At 38.7% G+C, this 12,865-nt stretch overlaps 1 protein-coding gene across 1 annotated transcript in view; it reads left to right on the forward strand.

The window, feature by feature from the left end:
- Positions 1 to 12,865, forward strand: part of ranbp2 (RAN binding protein 2) — a 36,900-nt gene continuing 24,035 nt past the window's right edge. Inside the window, exons 1-7 of the mRNA XM_057336949.1 lie at positions 1 to 297; positions 5,647 to 5,714; positions 5,820 to 5,931; positions 6,810 to 6,962; positions 7,042 to 7,272; positions 9,952 to 10,094; positions 10,316 to 10,508. Of these exons, the coding sequence (XP_057192932.1) occupies positions 226 to 297; positions 5,647 to 5,714; positions 5,820 to 5,931; positions 6,810 to 6,962; positions 7,042 to 7,272; positions 9,952 to 10,094; positions 10,316 to 10,508 (972 nt within the window). The 5' untranslated portion in view covers positions 1 to 225. The remainder of the gene's footprint in view (positions 298 to 5,646; positions 5,715 to 5,819; positions 5,932 to 6,809; positions 6,963 to 7,041; positions 7,273 to 9,951; positions 10,095 to 10,315; positions 10,509 to 12,865) is intronic.

The raw sequence follows: 12,865 nt of genomic DNA on the forward strand, positions 1-12,865 counted from the left end.
TCCAGTGGGTGGCGGTAAAACAGCATGAAGTTGACCTGTCAACCGTCATCAGGCAGGAGAAGGAAGTTCTCGCGCCATTTGCGCCACTTGCGTCGCTGTCTGTCAAGCTAGTTTGTGTAGCCGTAAGTGTTCACGCTAGTTCAGTGCTGTTATTAGATCTATTGATGTGTTTAACTGATCCGAATTTAGATCGAGAGATCAGTCGCCGGAGATCGGACTGTAGCTATGAGGAGGAGTAAAGCAGATGTGGAGCGCTATATTTCATCCGTTTACAGCGCTTCTCCCTCACAGAAAGAGGTAAGACGAGCCGGTAAACCAGCACACACAGGCCTGCTGTTGATGTCTCACATCACACACACCACACCACACCACACCACACCACACCACACCACACCACACCACACACACACACACACACACACACACACACACACACACATGTCTGGTTTACTATCCCCGTGGGGACAGTCCATAGCCGTAATGTTTTTATACTGTACAAACTGTATATTCTATCCCCTATCCCTAACCCTATCCCTAAACCTAAAGATCATAGAACACTTTTTGCATTTTTAGATTTTTAAAAAATATTGTTCTGTACAATTTATAAGCTTTTTTGCCCATGAGGACCTCAATTTTGGTCCCCACAGTGACACGAGTCCCCATGTGTTGGTGTGTATTCAGGTTTAGGTCCCCACCGGGATATACAAACATGAACACACACACACAGAGCAGCTAGTGTTCAGTCTGCGAAATGTGTTACACACGTTAAAAACAACAACAAAAACATTCTGAAAAGAGACCATGAAACGTGCCAAAAAGTGTTTTCAAACAGGAGGAGGACAGAAATGAACTTACTGTCTTTCAGAACTCTCAGTCTCTCCTTTATATTCTTAATCTGTCAGGTATTCATTATTGCAGATCTGTCTTGTATTTTGATTCCAACTTTTTGATCATATACTAGAAGTTACGCTCACAAAAAGCGGACATGAGACGGTGTTGTCCTGCTAGACAGTCACATTGCGACATGTTCACACTTTTAATAATTGTTTATTAAAATAAAGTTTTATAACTTTTATAAATATGACTTATTTTTCACTCTGTATATTTTTAGTTTCTTACGTTGTTTTAACTATAGTTATTTAATGATTTTAATCGCATCCAGAATAAAAGTTTGTGTTTACATAATATATGTCTGTCCACTGTGCATATTAATTTCGTACTTATAAAGGACATACGTGTTTTTGTATATATTTAAGAAAAATATGTAAATCAATAAATGTTTATATATATTTTAAATTATATATAAATAAATGTATATATCTGGATGTGTACGTTAATGTGTTTATAAATGCAAAAATAATATGCACAGTACACAGAGATATATTATATAAACAAACTTTTATTTTGGATGGGATTAATCGTGGCACAACTATTCAATTCAATTCAATTCAATTTTATTTATATAGCGCTTTTCACAATGTGCATTGTTCCAAAGCAGCTTTACAGGAGCAAATAAAAAAAAAACACAGAAAGGTAAAACACAGCACAGTGCATGGTGTTTATAGACCAAGCAAGATCATTATAATAAATAATATCTAATAAATAAATAAATAAATGCAGTCTCCCGGTGAGCAAGCCAACACTGCACTGCTCTGCTGTGGCGAGGAACCCAAACTCCAATGATGAATAATGGAGAGAAAAAAACCTCGGGAGAAACCAGGCTCAGCCGGGAGGGCCAGATCTCCTCTGACGTGTCATAGCTGCACTCAGTGACCCCGACCAAAGCCACCGAGCAACATCCATGAAGAACAGGGAGAGCCCACGAGCCGCGACCCAGGAAGCCCCACCCGACGAAACCGTGCAGGTCCAACCCGGTCCCATTCCGTGATCAACAACAGACAACAGAGGGACAACCAGGGAAAAGTAGTAATGGCATAATTAACTTTATTCCTCTGTTGTCCGACATCGACCACAAAACAAGACCAACCAGACCAGACCCACACAGTCCCAACAAATGAAACCCCCCCCCCACTCCCTACAACACCCACCCACCTACCTCCAGTCAAAGTCACTGAGTGCAGCCATAACTTCAAACTGCTGTCGTGTGATGTAAGTTTAGCATTAAATACCAAGTATTGTAAATTTAGCATTTATGTGACAGGTAGTCCGTCTTTGCTCTCGGTTGGGGATGGAATTGTCAACTAGTGTTGTCACGATACTGGAATTTCTAACTTCGATACAATACCTAAAAAAAATCGATATTCAATACCATTTTCGATACCACGGGGGAAAAAATCCATAACAATAAGGCCCTAAATTTTTTACATTTTATTTAAAGTTAAATTGAACAAGATTAGACAATGAGGTATATTTTTACATTATTTATTAATTGTTAATCTAATGTTCATTTTACTAATTTATTATTAAAATCAAAGTTGTATTTGTCAGTATTAATGAACCAGAGCTTACATAAATAGTTGTATTTTTAACTAACATTTGAAAGAGATAAAAAAAACTTGAACAAATGTATTGCTTGCTCATTCTTTGTTCGTTAATGTTAGTTAATAGCCTACATTTATATGATTACAATTTTTTTTATTTGGCTTTTATTCACATATAATCATTGATCATACATAATAGACAGAAACGCAAACTTTAAACGCAAGAAGTGTTGCAGAGACTCCGCACTGGCCATCTTTCTAACATTAACAACGTTTAACCGGAGCGAATGAGACGAGTGGATGAAATCATTGAACAGCGCACACACATAGAGCGCTATGGTAAACACTGGAGTGCAAACGTGTATCACACGCGAGAACTGTTATGGAGACTTTACTCGCACCAGCATCATTTCAAACATCAAATTAACCGGAGCGAACGAGACGAGTGGATGAAGTCATTGATGAGCGCACATACAGACAGAAACGCGTGCATTAAACATGAGAACTGTTGCGGAGACTCTGTACTAACATAAACAACATATAACCAGGGCGAATGAAACGAGTGGATGAAATTATTGATCAGCGCACATACATAGAGCGCGGTGGTAAACATGGGAAGCGTAAACGAGCGTTCACCACGCGACAGATGTGTTACTGAGACTCTGCACTGGCCATCTTTTCTAACATTAACACTTTTAACTGCCGCAAACGAGTTAAGTCTGTGAGAGGAGGCGGGGCTCTGTTGACACAGCGTTCACGTGCAGTGCGTGTCAACTCACTGTCGGAAAAAAGAGAGAGAGCGGGAACGCGCAGCTGGTATCGATACGTGGGACATGCGTATTGGAACCGTTTCAGATTTTTCAGTATCGATACGTATCGAAATATCAGTATTTTTGACAACACTAGGCACAACCCTAGATCTTTGCTTGTGAAGTTTGCTTGTATCATCATAAGTTTGCTATAAATGGCCTTCAGTGCTGACATGGCGTTAAAAAACAAATAAATAAATGTATTATAATTGTTGATGTTTATATGTAAATAATATAAAAGTGTGTGCTGGAGTGAATGGAGCTGAAGGGAATGAGAGTTTTTTGCCAGGCCGGGGGGGGCTGCTTTAGAATTAGAATTTTAAAGTTTTGCTTAATTAATATTGCATATAGGAATTTATAGTCTGTTATATTTGACCTGTGCTTCTCTCTCCTTTATCTTAAATGTGTGCTCTCACTGAGCGTGTGTGTCTGTGTGTGCGCGTACTTTTCTGTGTACTAGTGATGCACGATATTGGATTTTTGCCGATATCCGATATGCCGATAATTTCCACCTCAATTAAGCCGATAGCTGTTGTCGATACCGATATATGCTGTCTATCCACAGGGCGTTTTTACGCAGCTAAAATTTGGTTATAGACCTACTCTCCGTGACTGCTATAAAACAAAGGCAAGCAGTAATTATTATTAGTGTTAAGGCTGTAGGTTAACTTTTTTCACATAGCACTGGTGCTAGAAAGATTTACAGTTTGGTAGCACAGGCCAAACTGTAGGAGTATAAATCGTCTGTTGTCATCATTAAAAAAATATGCAAGTGCAGTTCATCATGAATAGACAGGTAACTGACAAAAGACATTAATGTTACATACAGATGAATAAATTAGGGCCGTATCATTTTTAGATTACCTAAATTTGTTTGAATATTTCTCAGTTGTGTATTTTTCCTTTTTAACTATACAATAGTGGTATATTTGTCCACATAAATTACTGTAGTATACTATAGGAAACTGCAGTAAAATTCTTAGATACTTTTTTGAACTTTACTATAGTATACAGTGTTTATCAATTCACTACAAGGGCACTACAATTTTCAAAAGCAAATACTATAGTACACCACAGTATTTTTTTGTCTGAGTGTTCAATTTAACCAGACTTTTATTTTGACTGGTCTTCGGGAAGACGCTTGTTTGCTGATAGCTTCACTCAAACAGTAAAACGCTCATAAAATAAACTCTCAGAGCAACTGTGACTGGAGATGAAGTTCATGTGTTCACATCCTCATACAGTGCAGACGCAGATAAAATACTCGACCATCACTCGTGTTGTATGTTAAACTTGTGCACGTAATTCACGCAGAACAGCCAGAGGACATTTAAATAACAGGATTCAGCTCCGCATGTAGTTACATGGACTCTTGGCCATTGATTATTGTCACACACAACAAGCACCACCACGACAAACACACTACACACAAACACACAGCTCTGTCTAATGCACATATTCTTATTATTCTACATATATGTCGCACTGTTGTTGTTGTTTTTTTCAAGTTACTTGTCCAGTCGGGCAAGTAAAGTTATCTCTCACTTGCCCATACAAAACATTCACTTGTCCCGGACAAGCGTTAATGTCGAGCCCTGCTTTTCACATTTTAAAATTATGATAAACGAAATAATTTTAAGACATTTGGAAAATGAATTTGGTGAATATGAATTAAAGAAGCAACAAGAGCATAGGTGTCTTTGAAATGGACACTACAAAACGGCTGTGTGCAGAGACGAAAGTCACATATTATGCACGCTTGAGCTCAAGTTCAAAGTCTACTCCCGATGGACGATGGGCAGGATTCAACTTTATTTTTACTCTGTGTTTTACTTAAAAAGTTAATCAATAAATAGGCAGTGCGCGGCTGACGGGCGCAGAGATGGATTTCTTTGCGCACTCAGTTAATGTAAGAATGTGCTGCTTTTACAAGCATGATTTAATTACAGCTTCCTATCGGCGAGGCATATCGGCGTTATTTTCTTTATCGGGCCGATGCCGATAATTAATTTATAAGCCATCGGCGTGCCGATAATATCGTGCATCCCTACAGTGTACGTCTGTGTGTGTGTGTGTGTGTGTGTGTGTGTGTGTGTGTGTGTGTGTGTGTGTGTCTATGTGTGTTAGTACGTGTGCATATTGTGTGTGTGGAGTGTTTTGTATGTGGGTGTGTCTGTCTTCTGTGTTTTCACCTTTTTCTTGTTTTTACAGGTACAACTTTAATTATTTTGCTTATAGTCAATATGTCTTATGTACAGCTGCTTTGTAAACAATGAAAATTGTAAAAAGCGCTATATAAATAACGTTGAGTTGAGAGAGAAGAGTTAATGCTATTTTACTAATATTATGTAATCGTGATGAAAATGTAGCTCAACCTTCTTTTTTGTTTCTTGCAGAGGCCGGTTAAAGGATTTTTGTTTGCAAAGTTATACTTTGAAGCTAAAGAGTATGAACTTGCCAGAAGGTAAATTCTTTTGCTCTTTGTGAAATGTATTTTCTGTAGTTTTTCTCTCAGATGTTTCTGAAGGAGTTTTTAACCCCCGTCTCTCTCTTTCTCTGTCACACAAAGACATGTTTCAGATTATTTAACAATACAACCAAAGGATCCTAAAGCACACAAGTTTCTTGGCCAACTATTTGAAAGTGATGGTGAAATTGACAAGGCTGTGGGATGTTACAAGGTACCTGAATATTGTTTATATATTTAAATACATGTCAACTGTGTCCCTGGCAAAGTCTCATTTGTGTGTAAATAAACGCACTGCAGACATTTTTTTTTCAAACAAAAGGGCTTTATAAAACTGAAATTCACACATGGTTCTGCCTTACTGCACAAACGTTTATAATAAGATTTTGATTTATAAGTTGTTCTTTATAGACGGTTTACAGATGGTCCGAAGTTAAACTCTGGTCTGTGTTTGTATTATATTTATTTGATATCAATAATAATTCATACTAATATTTTATTGTGTATTAAGTGAATTAAAACTTACTCAACAGGTATTGAGTCTTTGCAAAGGTCTACTGGAAGTTACATAACGTTTTTGTTGCTGCTGTAACCGTCTGTAGGCACATTCTCAAAGTCATGGAAAGTTATAGTAAATCTCATAGTCATGAAAAAACTTCTAAAACTTGTTTATCCCCTAAAATATTTAGTCGAACAACACACTGACTGTGGCTGAACGTTCACATATCTATTTGTTAAAGCAGGAGCATTTCCCAGCTGCTGTGTGTAGATGTGAGAGACGGTTAGGGCTAGTGTGTGTCAGTCGGGTCCTTTCATCATTTCCAAACCAATAATAGTCAATATAAACTCTCATGACTGTGAAACTCCGATAGCCAATACATGGATTTTAACTGATATTTTGGAAAATGTATTTTACACTTTGTGTAAATCTCATATAATTCTTTTACAGGACATTACGTTTTTCTGTACTGTTTTGTTTTTTGGCATGAAATCACAACAATAACAACACATTTACATTCAGCGCTTCACCATGACTCAAAATGATTCTGAATGTCTTTTGCTTGAGTGTTTTATATCTGATGTGTGTTGTAGCGTTCGGTGGATCTGAATCCAGCCCAGCGAGACCTGGTTCTGAAAGTGGCCGAGTTGCTCTGTAGTAAGCCGCTTCATGACAGTCGAGTGGAGTTCTGGGTGGAGAAGGCTTCCAGGCTGCTGCCGGGTCATCCGGATGTTTTTAAACTGAAGGTTAGTGCAGTGACGCATTGAGTTTCAACCCACAACAGTGTTTTACATCTCTCCTGATGTCGGTGCTTGTTTGTTTCAGGAGAAACTTCTGAGCGCTCAGGGTCAGAAGGGTTTCGGTCAGCTGTATGAGCTGCTGGTATCTGAACTCAAGCTTCGTCCTCATGATGTTTACATTAACAGCAGATTAATTCAGCTGTACAGCTCAGACGGATGCTATGATGATGCTGTCAAACACTGTCTCGCTGTGGAGAAGAGCGCAGCTCTCAGAGACAGTCTGGACTGGTATAAGGTCATGGTCGAGACTCTTCGGGTGAGCGATGCATATGTGTACAAAATCCCCATGAAACAGCAGACGTCCGAAGACAGATAACATTAGTCCATAAACATGAAAGACACAAAACGCACAGCTCGACTCGATATGAAAGAGCTCGCTCTCAGACACTGTTATTGATGGTGTTGAGTAGTGTTGCTTTCGTCAACGAAAATTATGACTAAATATGGTCGTTAACAAACCTTTATCACGTGACGAAAACGAGACGAGACGCAACATAATTGCTGGTCATGTGACGATGACTATAATTAAATGTATAATACAATATTGTTGACGAATAAAAACGAGACTAAATGTGGTATACAAAATAAAAACTATGCTAAAATGTCTCTTCATTTTCGTTGACCAAAACGAGATGAGACGAAATGTTATAACGTTATTTCGTCTGATGCTTTAACCTAGATGCGGAGCGGAATCCTGTTATTTAAATGTCATCTGGCTGTTCTGCCTGTCTGAGTGAATTATGTGCACAGTTTAACATACAACACAAGTGATGGTCGAGGATTTATCTGCGTCTGCACTGTATGAGGACATGAACACAAGAACTTCATCTCCAGAGTTGCTCTGAGAGTTTATTTTACGAGCGTTTACTGTTTGAGTGAAGCTATCAGCAAACACAAAAACTCAAGCTTCTAGCCAAAGACCCGTCAAAATAAAAGTCCCGTTAAATTGAACACTCAGACAAAATATACTTTAGTGAACTATATAGGGATGGGCGATATTATATCGTTTGCGATATACCGGTAGAAATTCCCCACACGATAGGAATTAGTCTTCCCGCGATATAAACGATAAATTCTAGTTGATGACGTATTTCTTTGTGAGAACCATTCACAGCTCATATGTGAAGCGAAAACGGGTATAGCGGAGGGCGGACGTGAAGCTGAGAAAGAGTTTGCACTAAAGCTCTAAATCTCGTTTAGTTTGGCACTGTAGATGCATCCGAGTTCATGTTTAGTTTCACTTTCGTTTTATTTCATTCGTTTGTTAAGTATTCGTTGATAGTCATAATGCGTTACACCACAACATTTAGTTTGGCTAAAAGTATTTATTTAAACATTCGTTAGATGTTATGCGCGCGTGCGCAAATTGTTTAATATGATTTCTTGTCTGTTATATACAGGATGAACGGAGCGTCCCGTGCACAGCTCGCGCCCACATGTGCTCTCATAGTGACACAGCGCGCACAGCACTGCTGCCTGTTTACATACAGTACACATGCGAGTTTGTATTACGTTATTTTAAATACGTTTATGAGCGTATAAAAGCATGGATTATTTAATTAGATTTCTTTTATCCGTATTTTTATGTTCTCTTTCTGTAGCGCAAGTCATAGACAGATTCAGTGTATGTTGCTGTGAGAAGAGAAGGTTCACACAGTTCAAGAGAGAGTGATTGACAGCGTGATGCGATCGATCGTTTCCACCCAACAATAGAATATATACAGTTTTAGGTATGACATGATGTGTTTATTGAGCTTTAGTTCATTTAACTTTTCTTTACTACAACCTTTTGAAGTCGAATCTCACTATTATATTTTATATTTACAAAAATACTGTAGGTATATTTTAGGAGCTGTTTGATTTGGGGTAAGTTTTACTTTTTGATAATATTTGTTTTTCTGAGGGTCTAGACTACATGCAGCTACTATCACTTGACGCAAAAAACAGCGGTCGATGGCGTTATGGATATATCGTCATTTTTATCGTTATCGCAAGAAATACCAAGAATTATCGTGATAGAGTTTTAGGGCCATATCGCCCATCCCTAGAACTATAATAACTTTAAACCTCTCTAGCTCCAGTGCTTAGTGCAAAAAAATCTGCATTAATGTACTGCATTCTGTTTGATACTACAGGGCACTGAGGGCAGTCACTCTTTTCCTGTTGGTTCTTTGCAATGCTGGCAAATGTAACTTTCTAGTTGACTTGCGAAATCACTTCCATTAATTTTATTAATAAAGTGTATTGGAAGTAAAATCGGTCTGGGTAATGACAAATACTTTGATTTTAATAGTCACTCAGCAAGAAAAAGAAAATATGTATAGGAAAAAGATGCATCGAGAATTGTTTTTATCATCGCATCGCAGCCCTCTGAATCGTAATCGAATCGCATCGTGTCGTGCCTAGAGATTCCCACTCCTACCGATGTCCTTAAATTCAAATCAGAGCGTCTTCCGTGTCTGGAATGGATGTATTCTTGAGTCTATAAGGTGACAATAATATAATAAGATAACCTTGTTTGAAATGGGTTTGCTAAAATACAATTTTGGTTTCGTCTATACTACTAGGTACTTATACTGACTGGGTTACATAGAATTGCATTACTAAAAAGAGACTAAAATACAATTTTCATTGACTAAAACTAGACGAAAATAGTCATGGATAATTCTGACTAAAATAAGACTAAAATGCTCAGACTTTTAGTCGACTGAAACTTGACTAGACTAAAAAGAGTATGAACGTGACTAAAACTAATAAAAACTAAAATGACAGCTTGACACAAAGACTAGACCAAAACTAAAATTAAAACAGGCCGCCAAAAACAACACTAGTGTTGAGTGAATGGGTTGTATCGGCTGTTCATACAGTAATACAAAAGCAGGAAGGAGAAACCTATCACTGTGCAGTGCTGTAATGGGTCTGATGTCTCTTACAGGATTATCTCCGGCAGCCGAGCGTGTTGAATAATGAGCTGACGTCTCGTAAGATTCAGAAAGATCTTTTACTGTCACACTGCAGTCTCGTGAGACTCACGCTGAAGATGAACAGCTGTCAGGAGAGCACTGATGTTCTCTGCACGTGAGTTTCTCTTCTCTTCTGTCTCTCATCATGAAACACCTGTAGTGCTGTTTGAACTGTGTTTCGTGTGTGCGTGTAGGGTTAGGGTTACTTTCAGTCAGCATCCACCGCGTGTTTTATCTGAACCCTGTGAAAACACCACCAACCGCCAAATGCTTGCCTACATCGTCCAACCTTTAAAAAAGATCTCTTGACATGTTCTTGGTCTTTTGTGTTTGCAGTTTTGATCGTGTGATGCAGTCTCTAAAGAATACAGCCAGAAGCACAGCGGATGATCTGTCCGAGGTGTTCACAGAGATGAGAGCTCACCTGTACCTGTACGCTGGACATCTGCTGATGAAGACCGCTCATGACAAACAGCAGTGGAGAGCCGTGCTTGATTTAGCAGCGCTGTGTTATCTCATCGCTTATCAGGTACCCCATAACTGCATCACAAGGTTTCTAACAATGATGATTTTAAATATAGGGCCCTTCATTCACCACTGTTTTTGGCTATCATTGATCCAAAATGTAAAACGCATCCAACAAGGTTGTCATAAAGAATCAAATGAAATAAATTTCCATACACACTTCTTGTGATGTGCTTATATTGTACACGCTGGAGGAGAAAACGATGGTCAGTCGCTCTCTCCTACACTGTGTCAGAGTTTTCTGTACATCAGAAAACAATATTTTGCCCCACCAAAGCTTTCTTTGATCATTGAATGTGATTTATGAGTGCTGTAGATGACTGGCGAGCCCGTGCATGCTCTCTGTCTCCAAACGTTGGTGTGTGCTCGACTTCATTCGGTGTTACGCAGGCCGATCGATGTGAAAGTACTGCGGGACAGACTGCTCCGTATTCTTTCAAAACACTCTCGCAGAACTGTGATGTTATACTGTATATGCCGAACATGCCTCTCTGTGCCCTGTCTCTCTTTCTGGAATATAATGATCACAAGCTATCCATGTTTCACGTGCCGCATTCCTAAAATATATTTATACCTGAATTACTGCTGGGTGTCAATTGGGCTCGAAAGGATTCCGGACATGCAGCTGACATAAACTACAAAAAACCTTTCATCAATGAAAAAAATCAAATCCAGCAATGAAGTGTTTTCTGTGTAAACATGTGTCTTTTGCAGTGTTCTAACTGCTGTGATTAACACACAGCACGTCCACGTCCGCAAATGTCCCATTTCTGACCTAATGAACAGTTAAAACAACTAGTCCGTCAAACACTGAAAGGGATAGTTCACCCAAAAATGTCAATTCTGTCATCGTTCACTCACCCTCATGTTGTTCCACACCTGTATAAAAGTTTTTGTTCTGCTGAACACACAGGAAGATATTTGGAAGAATGTCAGTAACCAAACCGATCTCACCCCTCATTTCCTGCCATAGTAGGGTAAATAAATACTATAGGGGTCAATGGGGAATGAGATCTCATTCTTTCAAATATCTTCCTTTGTGTTCATTTTCATTTTTGAGTGAACTATCCCTTGTACACACAAGATTCACTCTCTGAATCCATTAAACCAGTATTAAAACTTAAAACACCTCAGAAGGTGATTGTGCTTCGGCCATTTAGCAAGAATGGTTAGTAAGATTTAGTCTAAAGAACAATAAATGTACAGTTTATTTATATGACAATATGTAGTAAATTGCCTATAAATGATTTAGTGGTTTAGACTGGAGAGAGGTGAAACCAGAACAATACACAAGTTCTTGTACGTGGTGAAAATAAGAACTGTTATTTAAAATAAGGGATGGGAAATAGTTTACTTTTGGATACCCTGTGATATGATTATATATCAAAATAATGATAGATCTAGCAAATGAAAATCAACAGAACAATCACAGCTTTTAGCAAAGAGGGCAAGAGAGGAGTAATATCTGTGTCACATAATTTCATACCCATTATATAACCTGGAGAAGGGTTGTAAATCTAAACACGCTAACAAAACACATAACCCTAACCCTTAGCTGTCAGTTTTGGGCTCACAGTTCTAGAGTAGACTTTTAACTGTGGATGACTGTGTTTTAGAGCTGCTCGACACATTTCTAAATCATGCTTAAATTGACCTGTCTAGTGCGAAGGCTGCGATTCTGTTTTTGATGCGCATCTTGTCCGTGAAGCACGGCTATGTGATCAGTAGGAAATGCTGTTTGATCTGAAAGCAACTTAAACTCGCAGTGCTTATAATGTGCATCGAACACCAGTCAACATCATCGTTATAAATGTACTTTATTATCATGAAAATACCTGAGGAGGCTTGAAGAACAGTGATAGAAAGATGCCCGTAGAACTGCGTGTGTTCTGGTCCTTCTGCGGGGCGTATGTGGAGTTTCTGCGTGTCTTCTGGCTTTCAGATGCAGCAGCATTTAACCAAACTTCACTGACAAGCTGCGCTTATAAAATCAAATCCAACTGCCGAATCGTGTGGGGTTTTTCCTTTTTTTTTTACTGCCGTGATGCACACAATACGAGGAATAAATAATATTATTATCACTGGCTTTTCTGTCACATTGCTGCAAACACGCAGGTGTGCACGCGCTCTCTCACACACACACACACACCACGTGGCTCAAGCTTCCGAGTCCGTTTGCTCTAACGGACGCTTGAAATGAGACGATTAAGAAAGTAGGCCTACCATCAACAGCATTTTAAAGATGATAACATGACAAACATTGAAATTAAACATTTGAGCAATGTCCTGTGGTGTGGTAACCGTGGTATAAGCGGAATAATTGACTCCGCTCCGCTCAATTATTCAAAAGTTAATGCACAC

The sequence above is a fragment of the Triplophysa rosa genome, linkage group LG6 (assembly GCF_024868665.1).
Source record: "Triplophysa rosa linkage group LG6, Trosa_1v2, whole genome shotgun sequence".
Taxonomy (NCBI): domain Eukaryota; kingdom Metazoa; phylum Chordata; class Actinopteri; order Cypriniformes; family Nemacheilidae; genus Triplophysa; species Triplophysa rosa.